The sequence below is a fragment of the Juglans regia genome, chromosome 6, assembly GCF_001411555.2.
Source record: "Juglans regia cultivar Chandler chromosome 6, Walnut 2.0, whole genome shotgun sequence".
NCBI classification, from domain to species: domain Eukaryota; kingdom Viridiplantae; phylum Streptophyta; class Magnoliopsida; order Fagales; family Juglandaceae; genus Juglans; species Juglans regia.
The window spans coordinates 32,647,906-32,668,844 of NC_049906.1; the positions used below are offsets into that span (position 1 = coordinate 32,647,906).

General features: G+C 34.1%; 2 protein-coding genes across 3 annotated transcripts; both read right to left on the reverse strand.

Annotated features, from left to right (window-relative positions):
- Nucleotides 1-627: 627 nt before the first annotated feature.
- LOC109006194 (protein TIFY 6B-like) lies at nucleotides 628-5,113 on the reverse strand. 2 transcript variants are annotated; one of them, XM_018985402.2, is made up of 7 exons: nucleotides 4,786-5,113; nucleotides 2,735-2,934; nucleotides 2,272-2,564; nucleotides 2,041-2,134; nucleotides 1,614-1,929; nucleotides 1,431-1,491; nucleotides 628-997 (listed from the first exon to the last, which is right to left on the reverse strand). In XM_018985402.2, the coding sequence occupies exons 1-7, from the start codon at nucleotides 4,871-4,873 to the stop codon at nucleotides 901-903; spliced, it is 1,149 nt and encodes a 382-aa protein (XP_018840947.1). In that variant the 5' UTR covers nucleotides 4,874-5,113; the 3' UTR covers nucleotides 628-900. The 2 variants fall into 2 exon arrangements, with proteins under 2 accessions (XP_018840947.1, XP_018840946.1); XM_018985401.2 differs by having other exon boundaries at nucleotides 2,272-2,567; nucleotides 4,786-5,112.
- Nucleotides 5,114-9,666: 4,553 nt separating this feature from the next.
- LOC109006193 (Golgi to ER traffic protein 4 homolog) lies at nucleotides 9,667-18,613 on the reverse strand. Its single transcript, XM_018985400.2, has 12 exons — nucleotides 18,357-18,613; nucleotides 17,817-17,896; nucleotides 17,565-17,643; nucleotides 16,963-17,044; nucleotides 16,559-16,709; nucleotides 16,103-16,193; nucleotides 15,276-15,359; nucleotides 14,751-14,797; nucleotides 13,802-13,930; nucleotides 13,482-13,566; nucleotides 13,231-13,311; nucleotides 9,667-10,105 (listed from the first exon to the last, which is right to left on the reverse strand). The coding sequence occupies exons 1-12, from the start codon at nucleotides 18,402-18,404 to the stop codon at nucleotides 10,088-10,090; spliced, it is 975 nt and encodes a 324-aa protein (XP_018840945.1). The 5' UTR covers nucleotides 18,405-18,613; the 3' UTR covers nucleotides 9,667-10,087.
- Nucleotides 18,614-20,939: the final 2,326 nt, after the last annotated feature.

Here is a 20,939-nt window from a genome sequence, read left to right on the forward strand (position 1 = left end):
AAGTGTGAATAGAAGAAGCTCCAGTTGTTGTTTTAAATAGTTTACATTTTGACAAACACTGTATTGATCAACAGTTTATATAAATGAATGAAGAATGGTTTATTTCAAAAAAAAAAATACAAAATATACTTATTCTCTTTCAAGATGAGTATATTCGCCCAAGTTGCGATTATAATCCCTAGAACAAAGTGCAATATTACTTACATCGCACGTAAACACCTTGGATTGCGCATACAACAGTTATTATGCATACAACTTTTTTTCTTTGATAAGGGGGATGGGTATTACTACATACAGTCGTGGAATGCACAAGCGTTGTGTAGTCATTTTGAAAAAAAAATGAGATCCACTATTAAAAAATTAATTTCTTTTCACGTGAGTCTCATATTTATTTACTTTTTTAAAAGTGATTGCACAACGCTTACACTCACGACTGCAACTATCATTTTCTCAAGGGGGATAGGGTGCAAGTATTCCATCCTTTAATTTTGGGTAATTTTGGACAATTTCATATGCAAAATATCATAAATGCATACACTAACATCACAAAACCCACATTTCCAACAACCATCACTTGCCAAAAATGTATTCCATATGAAAGTCAGTGAATGCAGAATATGAGGATGAAGTCAAACAATGTAATTCCCATTTAATAAACTATAATTCTACAGCATAATGAATCTGATAACAAATTAGAGGAATGATCATAAAGTTATCAGGATAGAATGACTTTTTATATTATAGTTTCAATAATTAAAAAAAATTAAAAAAAAAACTAGAATATTATCTCTGTCATATATGTCAAAACTTGGGGTGAAAAGAATAGAGCTTGACATTAATAAATAAATAATTTAATGCCAATGAAGATCTCTCCTTTAATCACTGCTCCCATCTTTCTGGCTAATTCATTGCTATGAGAGGAGATGCAGCAGTTGATCTAGGAGTGGTGCAGTCTGGAGATTTCTTGCTGATATTGTATGGCAACATGTGCATCACCCTGAATGAACACAAGCAAAATTTGCAGCTGAGAAGCTCCAGTTCTTAACACATCATAGGCCCTATTAATAGAATCAGTGGACAACTTTGAACACCAAGTTTTTGTTTGTCTATGATCTGAATTTTTGGCCATGGAGATCAGGTATATATCTAAAAGAAGATCTGTAAGGTGCAGCAAAACATAAGGACACAATTGAACTGACCACATGTCTGAAATTCCACTACAAAACTCAAAAATCATGAGCTAATTTAAGGTCCTAACTCCTATTGCCCGGGCCGAATCGTAAATGGTATGTAGTTCCTAAAACATCCAGGAGCACCTACTCATATAATGCACTTGGGGAAATGACAACTGGTAAGTTTCTCCTAGTTGAATCAACTTGGACAGTGAGAATATAAATCGGCATGAAAAGGAAAAGTGAAATAGCAATTACCTTTCCCTGCGCTTCTCTAAAAATCGAGCCAATGATGCTTTGCGTGCTTGAGGCAGACCCACTGTAAACACAATTTTTGTACCAACCTTATAGTTTATAAAATGAGTGATGCTGGTATGAAGCTATACAGTTTATTATTTCAACAATGAAACTGCATTGTGCACAAGACACACAAAGTTATACCTGTTGGGATTAAGGTTTTGCCAGCACATTCTACCCAACTGACTACTTTGGAAGTCTCTGAATGGTTGGTGGGAAATGATGAAGCTTCAATTGATTTGACTGTCTCTAATTCGTTGGTTCTACTTGCCCCTTCTCCTGACTGAGACCAAGCTTGGGATGTAAGAGAAAGAGGGTTTGGCAGCCCTGGGAACAGTGGTGTTGTATGGGACTGGTTTTTAATCACACCATCATGTTGGGAAGGCTCTTGGGCTGTTGAAAGCGTCTTATGATATGATGGAGAAGACCCCTTTCCAGCCAGTAACATAATGGCCTGAGCCTGAGTAAAGAGACAAGAAATTAAAAAATAAAAATAAAATTCACATTCCGTTCAATGGTTAGATCAGAGAATGTCTTGAAAGATATATAGAATGTCTTGAAAGATGTATACCTTCTCAGCAGTAATATCATCATAAACTCTCACTGAACCAGCATAAAAGATAGTCAGTTGAGCAGGTGCCCCAGAGGATTTGGAAGCATTATTCCTACAAAAGTTCCATCTCAATTGAGCTTTTTGACATCCTTTGATTCAATATCTTTGGTGAACTTCCATTATTTTACAAATCTTTCGTAGTTTTCTCATTCAAAATTGCAAACACAAAAATACTGGACATTTGCATACCTGAGGTCATCAGTGGTACCAACAATGGAACCTGTGGATGGCAGAAGAGAAACAGGAGCTACGACTCTTAGAGGTTGTGGTTTTATAGTAGAGCCAACCACGTTCTGGCCCATGAGAATATGATGAGATTGGAGCACAGTAGTGCCCAAAGCAACCGCATTCCTTTGATTTCGTGGATTGGAGACTGGGAAAATTGTCTGCTCCTGGGGGCAATGAACTGAATGGGCTTCATGGTATTGTCGAGGATAGACAGTCCTTGCAGAGTGGCCCAGTTGCTTATCAATAGTCAAATTCTTCTAAAAAAGTACAAGATCAGATTGGGAAAAATATCAATCCATTCAGAGCATATATTGCATCAGAACAATGTTCAAACTTCATTCCAGCTAACATCATCAGCATTAGAAAAAGAGCGAAAATACTATTCACTGGTCCTAACATGCAAAGCCAAGGCAAAGATATGAACCTGGATTATGCCAGAGTATGGTTGCTGGTTAATGTTGAAAACATCAGCAGTTGAAATACTCATGAATCCAGATGATGCCAGTGATTCCTGCTGAGTCTTTCTGGGCCTGTCTTCCTGAGAAGTCCCGAAAGATAGGAATTGGGATCCGGCAGAAATCTTGTTAGAGAATGACCACTGCATCCCTGAACCTCTCATATGAACTGGAAAAGTCACAGAAAATGCAAAATGAGGGAGGCCCTAGTAAGTACGTGAATGATTGAAACTCATAAATGAACTAAACATCATATGGTATGAATATTATATAATCCCCCCACCCTTCCAACATTTCACCATATTAATAACAAATTCCTTCACTACCTAAAAACTAAAAAAGTGGAAACTTGATCCTCTCAAAAAGAACAGAAAATCAACAGCATCTACAACACTATGTGCTAACAAGAATCATGACCTTCTTAAAGTAAGGACAAGTATCAGAGTCATGTTTTCAAGGCATGTACTTTTTTCTGGTAAAAATATTCAGTAAGGTTAGAAATCCCATTAGCATGAAAAATCTTTAACAAGAAAGTTCACTACAAACAAAAGAATACAGCACATTGTCAACTTACTTTATATGATGCTAGAAAACAAAGTGCTAGAAAACAAGTTATGGCCTCAAAGAGTAGGATCTATCCTCGTGAACTTACTCTTTATAACAGCCAAAACACTTTTGAACAATTGATAAGAAAAACATTGAGCTTAACGCTTTTTAATAAGGAGCATAAACAGTAAGATACATTATGCTATATATCATTGTTTATGGCAAACGTTTCTTTAGGGAGTATATTATATTGTAAACACAGGTAGCGCCGGGCTAGGCCAAGCATTGCTTTTGAGAGAGCTAATTAAGAACTGTAAAACAAAGAATTTAATTTAATCCTTGTGAGCATATATAACCATTATTTAACTCAACTTTAGCTACAAAAAGATCCCACAAACTGACGTGATTTGATGTCATACGTTAGATTGAAAAATTACTTTTATTGTAAAGTATATCTAACCTAACATATGAAGCAATGTTACGTATTTATTTTTGTGAAATCTTTTTTGTGAAATCTCTTTATAACTGTAGCACTTCTCTTTTTAAAAAAAAAAAAAAAAGACAATAATTTCATTTAAGAACATATTTTATTGCAGTATTTCTCATAGCTAGTAGTGAGGCACTAGTTTTGAGGAGAATAAAATATGTTCTTTTGATGGGCAATTCAACGTGACACATTAAATTAGCATACCCAATAAGCACCTCATGCTCATGTTTATTTGGTTCTAAATAAATTAAGTTAATTAACCATAAGGTACCTATCTCGAGTATCTACAACGCGACAAACTAAAGCTGGAATAGCAAAATTAATAAAAAAATAAAACCTTTTTTAATTTAGGAAAAACAATTATTTAAAAGGCAAAAGGAGGTTTCTACAACCATCCAACTCCCCAGTTGCCCACTTGTCTAGTTAAAAAAAATTCTCTTTATTATTCACACCTCGCATCCTATATTTTATAAAAAAATATTTTTACATTTTATGAAAAATACTTTCATATTTTATAAAAAAAATTATAAATATAAAATATGTGAATAAATAATAATTGATGTATAGCGATCGTATTATTAAAAATCGATCTTATTATTCCATATGACTCATTATTCAAGGGTTAATATTCAAAATAATAATAAGAATAAAATAAATACAATAAAATAAAATAAACGAGAAAATTTGAAAAAAAAAAAAAAAACAGCCGCCATGTACTACTTGTACCTTATGGCTAGTTGAATATCAAGACAAGTATTTTTTTTTTCACTATTTATGATTTCAACAAATCAAAACCACGACCTGCAATAAACTATTTGTAGCTAGCTAATGCGGTTTAAACTGGGGAAAATGATACGCATACAAGCTTTCCCACGCTTTCCTATCAACCAAACAGAGGGAAAAAAGGAGCTAATTTATAATAGGCAGCAGACTGGACGAAATTTTTCAGAAGCAGATTTGAAAAGAGAAACGGGACAAGTACCATACCCGAGTTGTTAGAATCAGCAATGGCCTCCTCTTTCAAATGAGAAGCCGAAACATTTTTGGAGCTCAAACCCAGAAAGTCCCTCTCCATATATATATCTGTGTCTTTCAAACCCAACAAAAGCAGCTTCACCAACAGATTAACTTACCTTAAATAAATCTAAAACCCGCAGAAAACGAAGAAAGAAACAAAAAGCGAAACTTCTAAACCAGGTAACTAAGAAAATGCTTTTGCTTCTTAGTACCAGAGAGAGACAGAGAAAGAGAGAGAGAGCAACAAAGGAAGGAAAGCGAGAATTTAAAGAGAGTGCAGAGTCTGTAGAGACTGTGACATGCAAGCTTCTTTGAACAGTAATAACAATATCCTTTCTCTCCAAAACAAACACGAAACTTGGACCGTCCGATGAAAAAAAAAAAAAGATGCGAGAAGGCGGAATTGTGTGGTCGTGACCTATCGGTCGGTGTAGTGTGGGGGACGGGAGTCGTGTCGGTCAGCGACCTCGTGCGCGAGATATACCTTAGGAAAATAAATACAATTTAGATTATTACTATTTGAGTTTTGTTATATATAAGTAAATTTACATATCAATCTGCATATTAATATTATTGTCTTCATATTTTAAATTTAAATTAGTATTGTTTTCAATTTTAATCTATTTTCTGACCAATCATATTGAATAAATACGCATATTAATAAGCATAATCGTTTACAATTAAATTTTTCTTTACTATTTATGTTAATTTTCTAAATATAGAATTGATCAAATTTAAAATGAAAACTTACATTTTGTTTTATAATTTTAATTTAATTTAAATACTTTTGAGATAAAATTGAATTTTTTATTTTTTTTTTCAGTTAGAAAAGAGATGTGTTTCGAATTTCAAACTTTCATTTTAAAGATGATAAATTATGTCAAACAGATCATGAACATTAACAAATTTTACTTTTAAACACTGAGGTTGTGTTTAGATGTTAAAGTGAGTTGAGTTGAGATAATAAAATATTGTTAGAATATTCTTTTTTAATGTTATTATTATTTTGGGATTTGAAAAAGTTGAATTATTTATTATATTTTGTATTAGAATTTGAAAAAGTTGTAATGATGAGTTGAGAGTAGTTAACTAACCAAACGAAGCCTGAATATTATGACTTTTTCTAATGATAAGTAGTTAGAAACAGTTGTCTTTTGATTTTAGCTCTTGCAGCATAATGTTTTTGTAAGAGTTTTGGTTTTAAAATTTAAATAACCTTAAATCTCTTCATTTGTTACAATTTTATATATAAGACTCATTTTATTATTTTTATTTTAAAATTTAAAATTTAAAAATTTCATAATTTCAGAATAGACAGCATATAAAATTTAAATTTGAATTTCAACATATCAAATAGAGCAAATAGATAGCATATGCTGAAATTTAAATTTTATAATTTCAGCATATAAAATTTAAATTTTTTGTAATTTTTTCTTAAATATAATTAATATTTTTTTTTGTAAAATATATTATTTTGTTATAAAACATGAATATTAATAAAATATACCTTCCATCTTCTTAAAAGAAAAGAGATGAATATCAAATAAACTTCATTAATTAAGAATTTTATTTGTTATAAACCACTACCAGCGTGTAAATATGAGACAACTCCAATCATACAAAATTTAAACAACAATAGTATTTTTGTGCTCGTAAATGGGAATTTTTTAACAGTAAGCTCTCGTTTAGAATTTGATAAGTCTAACATTTAAACAATTTTTCAAAAAAAAGAAACATCTAAATACTTAAATTTCAAATTATTAAATTCATCTTAACTCAAAATTTTTTTATATACGAGACTCACAATCTTTTTAAACTCAACAATTTTTTACACGCGTGACAGGCCTCATAAAATATATATAAACTCATCTTAATATTTAAATACATTTAAACTCAATTTAAATAGATCTTATAAAATTTATTTTATCATTTTAATTTATTATTATTTATAAAGAATTCAAATTATTTCAACTATGTTCGACAGACCTAAGTTATATTTGTGAGCAGCCAATATCCATTAATTGTTGTATTAATTTTCTAAAAAAAGAAAAGGAAATATTTGGATCAGATATTGATAAAAATCCCGAACCTTTTTTATACCAGATTAGTTGGGTCATGAGTGGTGGTGACCGGTCGGTCCGGTGTGGGGACGGGGCTTGCGGTGACCACGTGCGCGAGCGAACCTCGGAGGAGGTGGTGATGAGGACTTAATAAAGTGACACGTGGCAGAAAACCTGGGAGTTGTTTTAAAATTATGTTTGGTTTAAGCTGTGACGCTAGTAAACGCTCCACGAGGAAATAGAAGGTAGGGAGATTCTTCTCCTGCTGCTCTGAGCCCAGGGATTGTCAGGTGACGCGTCAAGAAAGTATGGCGCCGCGTGGCGAATTTATTTTTTCTTTAAAATCTGTAACTATAATGATAATAAATATATCATATCATATTTAATAAATAATAATATAATATATAAAATTTTTCATATTATATTATATTACAACCAAGAGGAATGCTGACTGCAACAAATAGTATTAAATAATTTTTTAAATTTGAGGTGAGGGAAGTATAATAATTTTATTTTTATTTTTTACATATCTTAAATCATAAGAAAAAAATACAACCTAATTAGAATAGAGAATTGCTACGGGTATAAAGAATTTTTATAAAAACTAAATTTATAAATTGACGTAATTTCTTATGATTCGTTTGATCTAGTTTACAATAAAATTAATTTCATAAATCACGTCATTTTATAAGTTTTCTTTTATAAAATCTATTTGAAAAATGCTTTAGTTTAGAAAAAATTCATAAAAATAAATCTAAACCCAACTGTAGCTTAATGTGATATATTAGATTATAAAACTATTTTATAATAGAGTAGATCTAAGATATTATATGAAGTTATGTCAGTTTTTATATTTATTTTTGTAATATCTTTTTTTATAGTTGTAACATTTCGCAATCTATTTATGACTAAAGTATTTCTCTTTAGGTCATTATATTACAAAAATATTGAGTAATTAATGGTCCAAAAATAATATCAAAATTAATTTCAACAATGTTTGAGATTACGAGTACTTTGTTTTTTTTAGTGTTGATGGCTTTCAGACACACTGGCAATTAGCCTCGATTCTCATCTTAAGAGTTAAGTCTTGTTTGAATAGTGAAAATATTTCATTTCATTATTACAATTTTTTTAATTTTTTACATAAAATATAATAAACAATTCAACTTTTTTAAATCTCAAAACAATAATAATATTAAAAAGTAATATTCTAACAATATTTTATTCAACTTTCAATTTTCATCTCAACTCATCTTATCTTAACTCACAATCCAAACGACATCTACTCTAGCTTGTTTTGATTAAAGAAAAAAAAATTATTTGAGATTGGGTTGAATGAGAGGGTGATATGGTATTTATTGTATATTTTATAAGTTTGATGTGTTATATGAATTAAAATTAGAATGAGCACATGGACAACACAAACCCTAGATTTGAAGGGATCAAAGTAATTTTTTAAAGCTATTACTAATATAATATGAAATCTAAATAAAACTTAAAAAACGTGACAAACTTGTTGAATACGACTAAACATTAACTTTAGTAAGAGACGCCAACACCGTCACGAGCAGAAAATAATACATGTAAGATTTAAAAGAAATAAATAAATGAATAAATGCATGCACGTAAATAATTTATTCAACAAATTAAGAAACATAAATAAATAATAAATAAGAGAATTAATGAGGGGCAGAAAAAAGGACGAGGATGGTAGCATGTGCTAGAAGAGGAGTGCATGTGATTGGCAGGCTAGATGACAACGGCATGTCGCTGTCGGTCCCCCACAGCCACTCCATCTGTTATTAATCAATGATGTAAATCGTTTCTTCTTAAATATATATCTTCTTTATCATAAACTCAGAATTAAATTATAAAAAAAAAAAAGTTTGAAATAATCAAATGGATGATAAAACTCTAACTTTTCATATTTTGAGGAATTTATTGTGTTTTCAAATTTGTTGCATCTTTTAAGAGAGATCGATGATTAAAATCACGTCAGTTTAAGAATTTATGTTTAAAAATACACCTAAGCAAGAATTTGTACTTGATTTAATAATTTTCTGCTTGTATTGGTGAACATGGGAAGGCAGGGTAGTCTCTTCCTTATACCAAAATACATGGGCATTCTCATCTGCTAAATGGCCAAAATAGTTTTAATTTTCAACCTTAGGCCAAAGCTTGCAAACAGCTGAAAGCTTGAATATATCCAAAATGATCATCTCACGACAGTTTGGAGGATCTCCCCATAGCCAAAGATATCCAATGGACTCTCAGAGATGCTACAAAGATGTATAGAAGTTTCAATTTCATTACTCACAACCCAACTAGATGGTCTACAACCAATAATATTATGAGTAATGCTATATAATGCGCTAGTGCCATGCAGTCGCTTTGAAAAAGAATGAAATCCACTATTAAAAAATTAATTTTTTTTATATAGATCCTATATTTATTCATTTTTTTCAAAATAATTGCACGTTGTTTGTGCACTCATGACTACAACTATCATTTATCTAATATTATTAGATGCATTTCCATACCAACCATTCCAACCCATATATTTCGTCCAGCATCTCTCATTCAAACCTCCCTGGCTTTTGTAACTTGCTTTCTTCTATTTGTTATCTTGGCCAAAAGATAAAAAGAAAAAAAAACAGAAATCTGAATCAACCTCTGGCCAAAGCACCCACCCTTGCATGGTGAAGGTGACCTAACATTCAAGCCATCACAAAACAACAGCTACCAAAAAAATTCGATGGTATGAAGAGGGAAATCAAATGCTGTGGTCCCATGAAACAAACAAAACGAGATTCACTGTACAGAATAGATTTTGCAGAACTGTAGGGTACCACAAGCATCATTGGAGGCAAAGAAGCCGTGTGTTTATGGGAACATCAAGCTAATGTAGTATACCAGGTTTGGTGAGGCTACTCAATGGGAAAATAGACAAGTCATACAATCAAATAATCATTTTCACGAGAAAAGCAGAACATTGGTTTTTGTGTAGTGAGCAATTGTACAGTTGGGTTCAAGAGTGGAGGAAGTCCGGTCACTGACGAAAATAACCTTAGAATTATCAGAAGAAACATGAAACACAATATGAAAATGGGTAAGAAGCACCAAACAGATGAATAACTCCTCTTGAACGTGCCAGCAAATGTAGGGTTGCTGGATCCGTAAAGGTTGAGAGAGACCGAACTTGTGTCACATTGCTATTCACCTCCCATCATCTGCACAGTATATGTCAACTCTTTTTTGATAAGTCAATAAATGTCAACATTTCATGCAAGATTTTTGCTACTGCTTAGAATCTTATTTTTTTCATTATTGAAAAGGAAAATGGTACTTTGACACCTATTTTTGACACCTCCTATATTTTTAATTTTTTTTTATTTAATAGTAAGGAAGTAACTATTAGTGTATTGATATTTTTTTTAAATGTTTAAAAATAATAAAAAAATGTGAATAAAAAATTTGAAAAAAAATAAGAAGATGAATTTGTGCTAGCAGCACGGCCAACAGTCAATGCTGGGCGGCAGCCTAGCAAACCTTCTTTTATAATTTTTCTACCATCTGTAAAAGGAAAGAAATAACTATTTTGCAATCCACCTCCAAGTTTCAGAAGAATTTGTGATTGCCTCCCGGCTATTAAATTGAGCTTCCCTTTTTCAAAGGCCATCTTGAAGCATATGAATGCCAAGAAACATTCATTGTTTCTTGGACAGAAATTCATTGTTTCTTGAAATGTTCTGCTGTCCTTTTTGAACGTGGTATTCTCTCTCCCCATACTTCCAAGAAAACCCTAAGGAGACTGTCGCCATCCACCATTGCCGGCAAGTGAACCCTCACCGCCGTCACAAACAAAGCTGATGGGCCCCAGCGACTTCGCTAAGGGCCATCAGACATCAATCCTGAGGAGAGAGAAATCCTTACAAAGTGAGAAAACCCTAGATCTGCCGCCACCCACCCTTGTCGGCAAGATATACCGCACCGTTTCGTCACAAATAAAGCCGACAGACCCCAGCAACTTCGCTGAGGGCTGTCTAGCGTCGGTCCACCCTTCGGCGACCTAGATTTCTCTGTGTCGTCTCTCAGAGTACTCCGGTGACCCCCACGACGGCTCCATTTGTCTTGCCGTCGACACAAAACGAGTCGACGCTTTCCGACGAGTCTTCTGGGAGTACTTCGGCGTCAAGCAGTGGTCTTCAGCCGTGTCCCTGTGTCGCAAATTTAGATTCTCTGAGATGACGAATGGTTGTTGAAGGAGGGGAGTTGGTCAGCATGGGTTCTTCTATGGAGTTAGTCATAGAATCTAAATCCTTTACATTGATGAAGGAGGGAAGCATGTTGGTCATCACTGAAAGGAGTCAAAGGGTGATATCTAAGCTTGCTCTGGGTTTAACAACAGTACAGTGGCTAGCCAAGGCGATGGAAGCGTGCGCAAAAGATGAGAAACAAGACTTTTTCTCCACTGTCTAGGAAGGTCGACACAGTTTCACGGCGCATCGTTGCTCGAATGCTCGAGGAAGTTATATGGCGGTGGAGGAGTATGGAGGTGGAGGGAGGAGGAATTTTATTTTCATTCTTGAGGAGGGGAGCAGTGGTTGGAGAAGGAGTGACGGTTTGGAAGAACAAGGTGTTGTAGGACATGGCTCTGTCAGGGAGCCGCGTAATAGACATGTGGCAAGGCGATTCTTTGCAGCAACTCTAAAGACGGATCTGGCTTCGGGGGTTCAGAGTGAGGAGGGTCTACAAATCATGCCTCAAGACCAGCTTATCGAAATGCATAATTCTTAAAAGGAGATGGAAACCCAACTTGGCGAGTTGAAGGCAACGATAACTATATTGTCTATGAAAATAGACCGGCTTTCAATTGGAGCCAACAGGGTTGTATGTAAACAAGATAGGCCCGAATCCTTTAAACTCAAAAAAAGGAAAACGGATGATAGGATTCGACCTTGTCCCTTTAACCAGATCCAGGAGAGTATGGCGGGTCAAAAGGAAATCTAGGTTATTTGAAGCAAGGTCCACATCGGGTATCGGCGTAGAGACATCAGTGGAATGTCATTTGCCTCATGTAACACAGGATAGACCGATAGTCAGTACTACACCCTTGGTTCCCGAAGAAACTATGGCTCCCTCGTCAGAGTTGAAGGAAAATGGTGTACTGCCGAGGTCTGAAGGAGATGTAGGATCTGCTATCACCCCAGAGGTGAAGGGACTTGTTGTTACCCCAAAATCTCCAATGGAGAGAACCAACGGAGTTGCTGGAGAACCTATGGGTTTGGCGTTGGTGCCTTGTGTATTGTCGAGAGTGCAGTTGGATACTGTGTCTGGGGATAACGTTGCTCCCCTGATCTCTTTTCCTCCAATAGCGGACTGGATTCTGCCTAAAGTTAACAAGATTCAGCAATTTGTGAGAATCTCACATGGAGTATGTGAAGATCAAATTAAAGAGCTAATCACTGCGATTGAGGCAAACCACGCGCTTGAAACCAAATCAAATTTCAAGAAAAGCAAGGAGTTACAACATCTTTCTTGGACAATCAACTACAACGCTAAGGGTGGTAGCTCAACTAGAGGGAAGTCTAAAGGGAGGGCATTGTGAAGACGGGGAATCAAGGGGTTGGGTGTTCGGGTAGAGTTTTAGTTCTATGGAAAACAAGGGGTTGGGGTTGGGTCTGGTGTATTTTGGGTTGTTTTTCCACGTGCTTTTTGGGTCATTTTGGGTAAAGTGTTTTCTTGTATACATTTAGTATACTTGGTTTCTCCTTTTGATATATATAATTTTTTACTTATAAAAAAAAAAGAAACATTTCCCACTTTTCGGTTACTCAATAAAATAAAAACTAAAGTGGAGATAGCAAATGGGTCAGGAAGGTGAAGAAGATGGACATAAAGGGGGAATAACTAAAAACTGCTGCACTGGAGGGGAACAGTTACTATTTCATAAAGGACTTCCCTGCCAGTTACTTTTTTTTTTCCCTTCAATTTGTATTAAGTTCACAGTTAGTACTACTTATCAAAAAAAAAGTTCACAGTTAGTACTGCTTCTGCCACACTTTGGCTCTTGTCCTGACTAATCCTAAAGAAAAATCATTAAGTTTTTATAACCTTCTGGTCGTGGTGTAAACTTGTCATTTTGACATTAACTACCATCACGTGCTTAGCATATGATCATAAAGATGTTACATTTCCTGTCAATTTGAATGGCTGGGAGCAACTGCAAATCTTTCTCAAGTGAGGATGGTAAAATTGTAATTTATGGAGGACGTGACTTGTAGTGTCCCTATATCCTAGGATGGGAAAAATCCAATTAACCAAAAAAGAATCACTATGAAGCAAGAAGTAATACCTTGAAAATATCCCCAAACACCCCTTGTAGGGGATTTCTACGTCGCACTCCATAGAATTTCTCTGCAATTTCATCTAGCAACTAAACAGTAATCTTCATGTTAGATTTGATACAAATCTAAGCCAAAAGTAATTATAAAATCAAATCAAAATACAAATAGCTAAATGCAGTCGGTACAAATTTGCTATAGGCAGTAGGTGAAGCATTCTTAAGCAATGAAGAAAGTGGTAACAATCACAAAAATTGCACACCTCATTAAAGGCAGGTTCCCTTTCTATACTTGTCTTGTAACTTGCTCTCAACATATTAAAAAGAGGCAAAGCATCTCTCTGCAATCTGCATTGAAAAGAATTTTCAGATTAACCAATGATCTTCATAGATTAAACACTTCCAAGAATGACACAACCTACCTTCACAAATGATAATGTCTAAGGCTAATGTTGGGCAACAATGTTTCACTTAATGCTTGCATGAAAAAAAACTAGTAAAGTTTGGAGTAGGGATGATTGGAATATAATTAAAGGAAAACAAAAATAAGTGTGGTCATAAAACAAAAAAAAATACAACTTACGTTTGCAAAAGAAATATGATGAACTGGATCAAATCTGATTGGTTAAAGTCAAGCTGCTTAGAAGCCACTTCTTTCTTTATCTCATCCATGAGATAGTTAGCATCTCTCAGATTGCCCGAAGCTACATACCTATCATGGAAAAGACGAAAATGCTTACTAAGTTTTGAACCTTGGAAAGAAGAATGTTTGGCAAAGCACAAAATTTCCAAAATTTCTCATGACTTCATTCCCAAAAATCACGCAAACACACACAAAAAAAAAAATCTATTTCAAATTTAAAATTTTTCATCTAATCATTACATAATCATTACTCAAACACAAAAATAATACAACTTTTACAAACTTCAAAACAAAAATAGTATTAAAAAATTATATTCAAATAACTTTTTAACTTTATCTATCCACTTTCACAAACTCCAATACAACACTTATTTTAGAAAATATTTGTATTCAACCTTTTCTCTCTCATTTCCCAAAACCTAATCTCAAACCAATTCTCACAATTCTCAAATATTTGCAAACATTCTTGTTATCCAAACGTGCCATAATGTACAATTAAAAATAAATAAATATACAATAAACAGGGAAAAGGGACCCGCAAGGGCCAGAAATCATTGTTGTGCAAGTTAAAATAGGTATAAGACGCATGCTTTATTACCCTTTTTTGAGTGTCTGTTTCCTTTTTCTCTTTCCCCCTAATCATTTGGGAAGAGGATATTGCTACCTAACATCTCAGCTTATTATAAATCAATCGAATTGACTCCTATATCCAGAAATTCTACAATTCCAGATTAGAAATAAAAGAAAGCATAAACCAGTCGTCGAATGTTGTAGTTGTAGCTAAGATGAAGGATAGAGGAAAGTTCTATGATCCAGATTGGGAATTCAGAAAGGGTACTGATGATAATGGTAATCACCATACAAGTATCTAGTTCTCAAGTGTTCTTACATTAAAGTTGCTCGAGCAATGGCTAAATCATCTTCACCTGGATAACACTGCAGAGTGAGAACTAAATTAATTGAGTAAAAGAATATCCAGAAAAAAGAAAACAAATAAGGAGAAACTATGGTAAATCTGATACAGAAGGTAACTTGGTCGAGAAATCCAATTATTAAAAAAATAAAAAGCTGTGCTAGGCTTGGATTGTGTTTCAAAATTTGTATATTGGCTGCAACATGTGTTTCTTTTGGTGAATAATTCGAAACTTAGGATAATTTTATGCAGGTTTTCAATGATTCTACAATTGTTTATTATTTAGTATATTTGTGCTGCTATTCTGGTGGAAAAGATTTCTGGTATCTAAAGCTATTACATTTTACGGTGAAGTTTCTTAAAAAGAGAAATCAAACAGTATAAATTTTATGCTGCAATATGTTTCAACATGAAAAAACTGTATGATGTAGTCTTTTTGTACCTCAGCATCTTAGTAATAATATTTTTGAATAAGAAAACATATAGAGTAAGGAGGCTAACCTTTTCTGTGAAATTGACAAGAATAGATGCAAAATTCTTTGGATTGTTTCCTCTAACAAAATGATATGATACTCTAGCCATGTCCTGTAAGGAAGCATGCATTCATCTGTGATTAGACACCGAAGGCCAAGATCCACAGACTAAAATGCTCAGTTTTCATTTGACTACCTAAAGGACATTTCAATAACCTGAATGGATAATAATCAAAAGCGCAGTTAGGCCCATGGAATTTTTTTTTTTTTTTTAATAAGAAGTTAGGCCCCTGGAAATAACAACATTTTATCAATTTTCCAAAGAATTTAGAGCACAAAATGTAGAAATAAAAATAATGGTAAGAAATTAACAGAAATAAAATATGTTCCAAAAGTGACAAGCACATGGGTCCAAGACAGCATTCCAAAGAGCAAACTATTGTATTTCAGTATCGATAACATAACTTTCAAACTCCAGAAAACTGCTAGAATGTGGCATTCGGGATTTTGCTTTGCATCTTCCCTCTAGAAGCCCTTTTTTCTTTTTCTTTTTTTGTTGTCTTTTAATAAGTTATATTGTATCAAACAGCTGAGATAGATGCTATTGCTTTGGTTTTATTTTTTTGGTATATAAACTTGAGAACATGTCAATTTTCACAACTTTGCATTTCCCCACACCTAATAATAGGGAAATATAGAAATCTCAATGGAGTTTAATCAAAGAAGATAGCAATAAGATGTAAGGCTCAGCTAGATGCCCCAAAAACAGAAGTAAAAAAATAAGCCTTATAGATTAGAGAGGAGCAGCAAAAACCAGATACTTCTTGAAGCCAAGATTTCTGCCATTGAACCTACCACTTCAGGAGATTCAGAATATATATACTCAGCTAGCATAACATGTAGTTCAGGAGATCCATTCTTATGTGCTCCAAACTCCACAGACCACCTGAAAAACAAAAGATCTGAAACGTTAGGAATGCATTGGCATGTGAATGACAGACTTAGAACTGATGCATTAGTAGCCCCATCCTAATATGAAAAGTTGGGTAGAAAACGAATAGGTTTTCAGATACATCCTAGATATGGTTCTCCAATTATGCTTTTAGCATAGATTTTGCCAGAGACAGCACCAGAGAGCAGAATGTTGGCAGCTTAACACATTTGAATTTCGAATCACATAAATTACTGCACCAGGAAAGAGGTTTGGGGGAAGAAAGGGCATCTTAACATCCACCAAAAGCACCCAATAAGTGAAATAAATGTAACCAAGAAGATCTTTTCTAACCAAGAAAACACGTGATAATGTCTCACTTTATTGCAGCTTTTAAGAATGATGAGCAGCCCTCTACACGTGTTTTTGCTGCCCCAAGAGCTTCAGAAATTTGCTGCATTTCATCGTCATCTGGTAAGTGACGTGGCAGAGGAATCTGAGGAAACGTCTTGTATATTTTCCTGACACGATCTAACATAGATATTTTGTCATAATTACAAAGAAAGAAATGTATCAAAATATTAATACAACCACAAAATCTAGCCCAGCTAAATTACATAATTCCCCAAGTTATTACACAATTAGGAAACAGTCAATGCCAGAAAAGCACAGCTGGCCCAGGAAGAGACAACAAGCAAAAAGTATCGTTAAAAAAGTAAGAATTGACGAGAAAGTGCTCATAAGCATTAAAAATTATATTAAAGGAATGAACAAGCCAACTGACCAAGAGTTTCATCGTCATAAGGAATTTTCCCTTTCACAAGAGTTTCCACAAACAACACAGCAAGCTCCGCCCCACAAGTAATCTGAAATGTTTTGCCGCGTATCAATGGAACTAATTCAAAAGATATAAAGAACTCTACTTTTCTGACAAATCATGCACATTCAATGAAATTCCATGTACATCATATCTAAAAAGTAGTATCATATGCATAAAAAAGTGCCCAATGGAAAATCCATGGGCATACCTTTCTATTAGATTGCACTTCAATCTTGTATGATTCAAAATTAATATATCCCAATGTTAGGCCTAGTCTTTTGCAACTCCATATCCAACATATTTAAAATTTTGCATTGAAAATGGGGAAGATTTATACATAAGCAGCAACAAAATGTAGCACGTTTACTTGCAATGCAAAGATAGGAATATTGGGCAATAGGATAAATGTGGGAGATCTTTATTGACTGAGTTATATTTCATCTTCATCAAGAATTGATAGTAATATAAGCAACCCACAGCCAGTATCTGAGATGATTACTTTAAGACACATAAAACAGGGAAAATACATGAACAGCATAGGAATGAAGGACTTGGAAGAGAATAACCTGCCCATGTTTCAACTGGATGCATGCACCGGATTGGAGAATATCTGATGCTTCAGAATACCTCTGAGCGGACACATATCTGTGAAAAGTCATGCACATTTCGTCAGTATGCATACCTCAAATTGACAACACGAGTAGTTCACTTAATTCTTTGACAAGTATAAGAAATTGAGTCCCTATACCGTTATGTCAAATATGTTTTCGTTTTATCATGTCAAATGTGGTTGGGGGTTGGTAAGATAATGCATATACCTTGCACTAATTGATTTGTACATTTGTTGAGCTCCATAATAATCACCCCCTTCTACAACTTTCTGAAATTTCTCGATATTCTGCATACAAGAACAAGAAGAGGGTACATAACCAAAATTCATTGCTCTCATTCATTGAAACGGATTCTACCAACAAAGTGAAACCCGTGTCGAGTCAACCGGACAAAAAACAAAAACAAAAAAATTAGACTATTTTGTGGAACAGGATTAGCAGTCCCAGAGTTTGCCGACAACTCTTTCTAAGTGATCTAAAAGATTGAAACTACACAATGACCAATGGTTTATACAAAACTTGCCTAAAAAGATAAAAGGATTGTAAATAATTCTGCTTTTGACTCTAACCAAATTGTTAAGAGGGAAAATAGGAACCATGAATCAAAGCCCACAAATCAACCGAGTTATATAGTGAAGAAGAAAAAAAAATCAAAATTTTGAGCTCCCTCGATTCTCTTTTCTTCCATTATCTTCCCGGCAACCAAAAACAGAGAACAAGAGCAGATATAGATGTAGACGTAGGTACCTCTTGAGCCGGAGGTAGTACGCCTCTCTTGGGTCTCTCGCGCGACATGACTTTGAGGGTGAGATACTTCTGTCTTTCGTTGTTTGTTTCTTGTAATGGAGGCAGTAGCGGAGATCGGTGTGAGATTGGGATCAGAGGAGGCGAGTGATCAAAGGATTTGGGTCTAACTCTGGCACGGTCTTCAGCCTTCCCCTTCTAAAGCCTGGCCTTCGCATTAGACCCGTGCCACAGCCCACACCTACGCTTTAGCCAGGACCGATGGAGACTTTCTTTTATTTTTTAAGATTAATTGTAAACTTATTGCCTAGATTTTTTTTTTAACTTTATGCAAATTGAGAATGCAATTTTACAACATCAATAATTAATAATTAAAAAACTTGCAATGATTTATTTTGTTAACTTTTCTTTAGAAGATAAAAGCATGAGCATTGTCACGTGATATGAGTGACTAAGTCATGAGTTAAGCCTCATTTGGTTATGCAGTTTAGATGAGATGAAATGATATATTTTGTTAAAAATTATTTATTATATTTTGTTAAATAAAATATTATTATAATATTATTATTACTTTAAAATTTAAAAAAATTGAATTATTTATTATATTTTATGAGAGTTTAAAAATTTTGTTATGATTATATAAAATAAGGTGAGATAGTTTAATTTTATGTAATCTTTATCCTGGTTTGGATTCATAATCCATCTTAATTCATCTCACTATTATTCATTACTATTCATTAATTTTAACTCATAAATTTTATTACTATTCACAACTTATCTCATTATTATTCACAATCCATTTCAATTTATCTTCGAATCTAAACGATTGGCTAACACAATTATCGATGTCACGTGTAAGTAAAGATTGACATGTGGCATTTTGATGTATGTGTCATATGACAATCATTCAATTAGTTTTCCAATAAAAAATTATTGAAATAGGGTATTATAATACAAAGAGTTTTACAAGTTTGTGGTTGGACATATGCTTCATGTCACTATGAAATTCAAGGAAACATGGGAGTAGCTGGTTGGTGGATACCATACCAAATTGTAATTTGGTAGCGCCACTCAGTGTGCCGGTCGATTTTGATAATGATAATTTTTTAGACTTTCAAATTGATAAAAGTCTAGAGGATGGATGTTATATATCTTATGGATGGATTGATTCTCCAAACTTCTAATATCTTTAGAATTTGGATGGTCGTAGAGGCATCCAACGACTGCAGACGTGTTTCCTTCCTTCCTAGCTGTCATGTTAGGTTCAAAATATTTTAATTTGGGTTAATTGTAAAGTCAATATGTTTGTTGCCCATTTTCAAATTGCTTTCTGGATTTCAAATTTTTATAATTAACTTATTGAATATGCATATTTTTACAATTAAAATATGAAATTTTGATATCAAATTACAAGTATTAAATATAGCTACCACACAAATCTTGATTATTTAATCAAATAATTATAAGAATTATGCTTTATAAAAGGTTGAATAATTTTATATACCACAATATCATCGTACTCTTATCTGATTTTGATAAGTGGCATCGCAAAGTTGTTTTATTATTTAATTCCTAAAAAGGAGGAAAGGGTAAAAAAAAATTAAAACAAAAGAGCACAAAACTTGGGGGGCGGCAATGGCACTTCTGCATTGATCGTGGGATTTTTATTGCCTTCAATCATCTTCCATCGCTTATAAGATGGTTATCATTCACCCCACTCATAAGACTATGTTTGAATGTGAGATGAGGTGAAAATCTCTTAGATTTATGTGGAGAGGATATTCCAACCGGTTAGTCTTACGTGGGCCTGAACCCTTACTCAAGTCCGAAGCCTGCCTCACTACCTAAGGCCCAGCTTGATATCAAGAGGATTCAGCCCACAGCCAATACTGATTGGATAACTATCCAACGGTGGCAAGAGATAAAAACGATTATCATTCAAATTTATTAAGGGATGAACCCTCATCTCCAGGTTTGAATTTGAATAATAGATATGCCCATTATCATTTAACAACAGAACGGTTCAAAAACTCTATATAAGAGGAGAACTCATGTACATAAAGATCATCTGATTCATTAGTATTAAAGAGTTATTTTCGATCATTGACTTAGGTATCGGAGGCATTCCATCGAACCCCCCAAGCCGTCTTACTCTTTGGTTGCAGGTGATCATGAGGCAGTGGCGGTGAAACATGTCCATAACAGTTGGCGCCGTTTGTGGGATTCTAATATCTCACAATCAACGTGCTTTTCACATGCCCACCACCACACAGTCGTAGGCAACTAGAGATCAGTGAGAAACTTCGCAAAACATGAAGGGAAGACTTGCAGAAATGAAAGAAATAATCAAGAAACTTTCCACGGAGGTTGACTCACTGCAAAAGGAGAATGAGATCCTCAAGGCACGAAACAGACCTTTGAGAGAAGATGCGACACCCAGTCAGGTGGACATGGTGGATATGGAGGCAAACAGTGCAAGCATCGGTAAAGGCCATTAGGAGGACGAGAAGACAAAGAAGCTGCACCACGACTTGCGTAGCTTGATGGACAAATACAAGGAGATGACCAAGAAGATAGGAACGTCTT

What these genes read in the sequence shown, in the direction of transcription:
- LOC109006194 (XM_018985401.2), bottom strand. Translation starts at nt 4,873, where the DNA reads ATGGAGAGGGACTTTCTGGGTTTGAGCTCCAAAAATGTTTCGGCTTCT. An exon ending in TGCTGATTCTAACAACTCGG is followed by an intron (nt 2,935 to 4,785) that starts GTATGGTACTTG and finishes TGACTTTTCCAG; the next exon opens with TTCATATGAGAGGTTCAGGG. An exon ending in GGTACCACTGATGACCTCAG is followed by an intron (nt 2,135 to 2,271) that starts GTATGCAAATGT and finishes GAACTTTTGTAG; the next exon opens with GAATAATGCTTCCAAATCCT.
- LOC109006193 (XM_018985400.2), bottom strand. Translation starts at nt 18,404, where the DNA reads ATGTCGCGCGAGAGACCCAAGAGAGGCGTACTACCTCCGGCTCAAGAG. An exon ending in TCCAGTTGAAACATGGGCAG is followed by an intron (nt 17,045 to 17,564) that starts GTTATTCTCTTC and finishes AAAACATTTCAG; the next exon opens with ATTACTTGTGGGGCGGAGCT. An exon ending in ATTCTGAATCTCCTGAAGTG is followed by an intron (nt 15,360 to 16,102) that starts GTAGGTTCAATG and finishes GCTTCCTTACAG; the next exon opens with GACATGGCTAGAGTATCATA.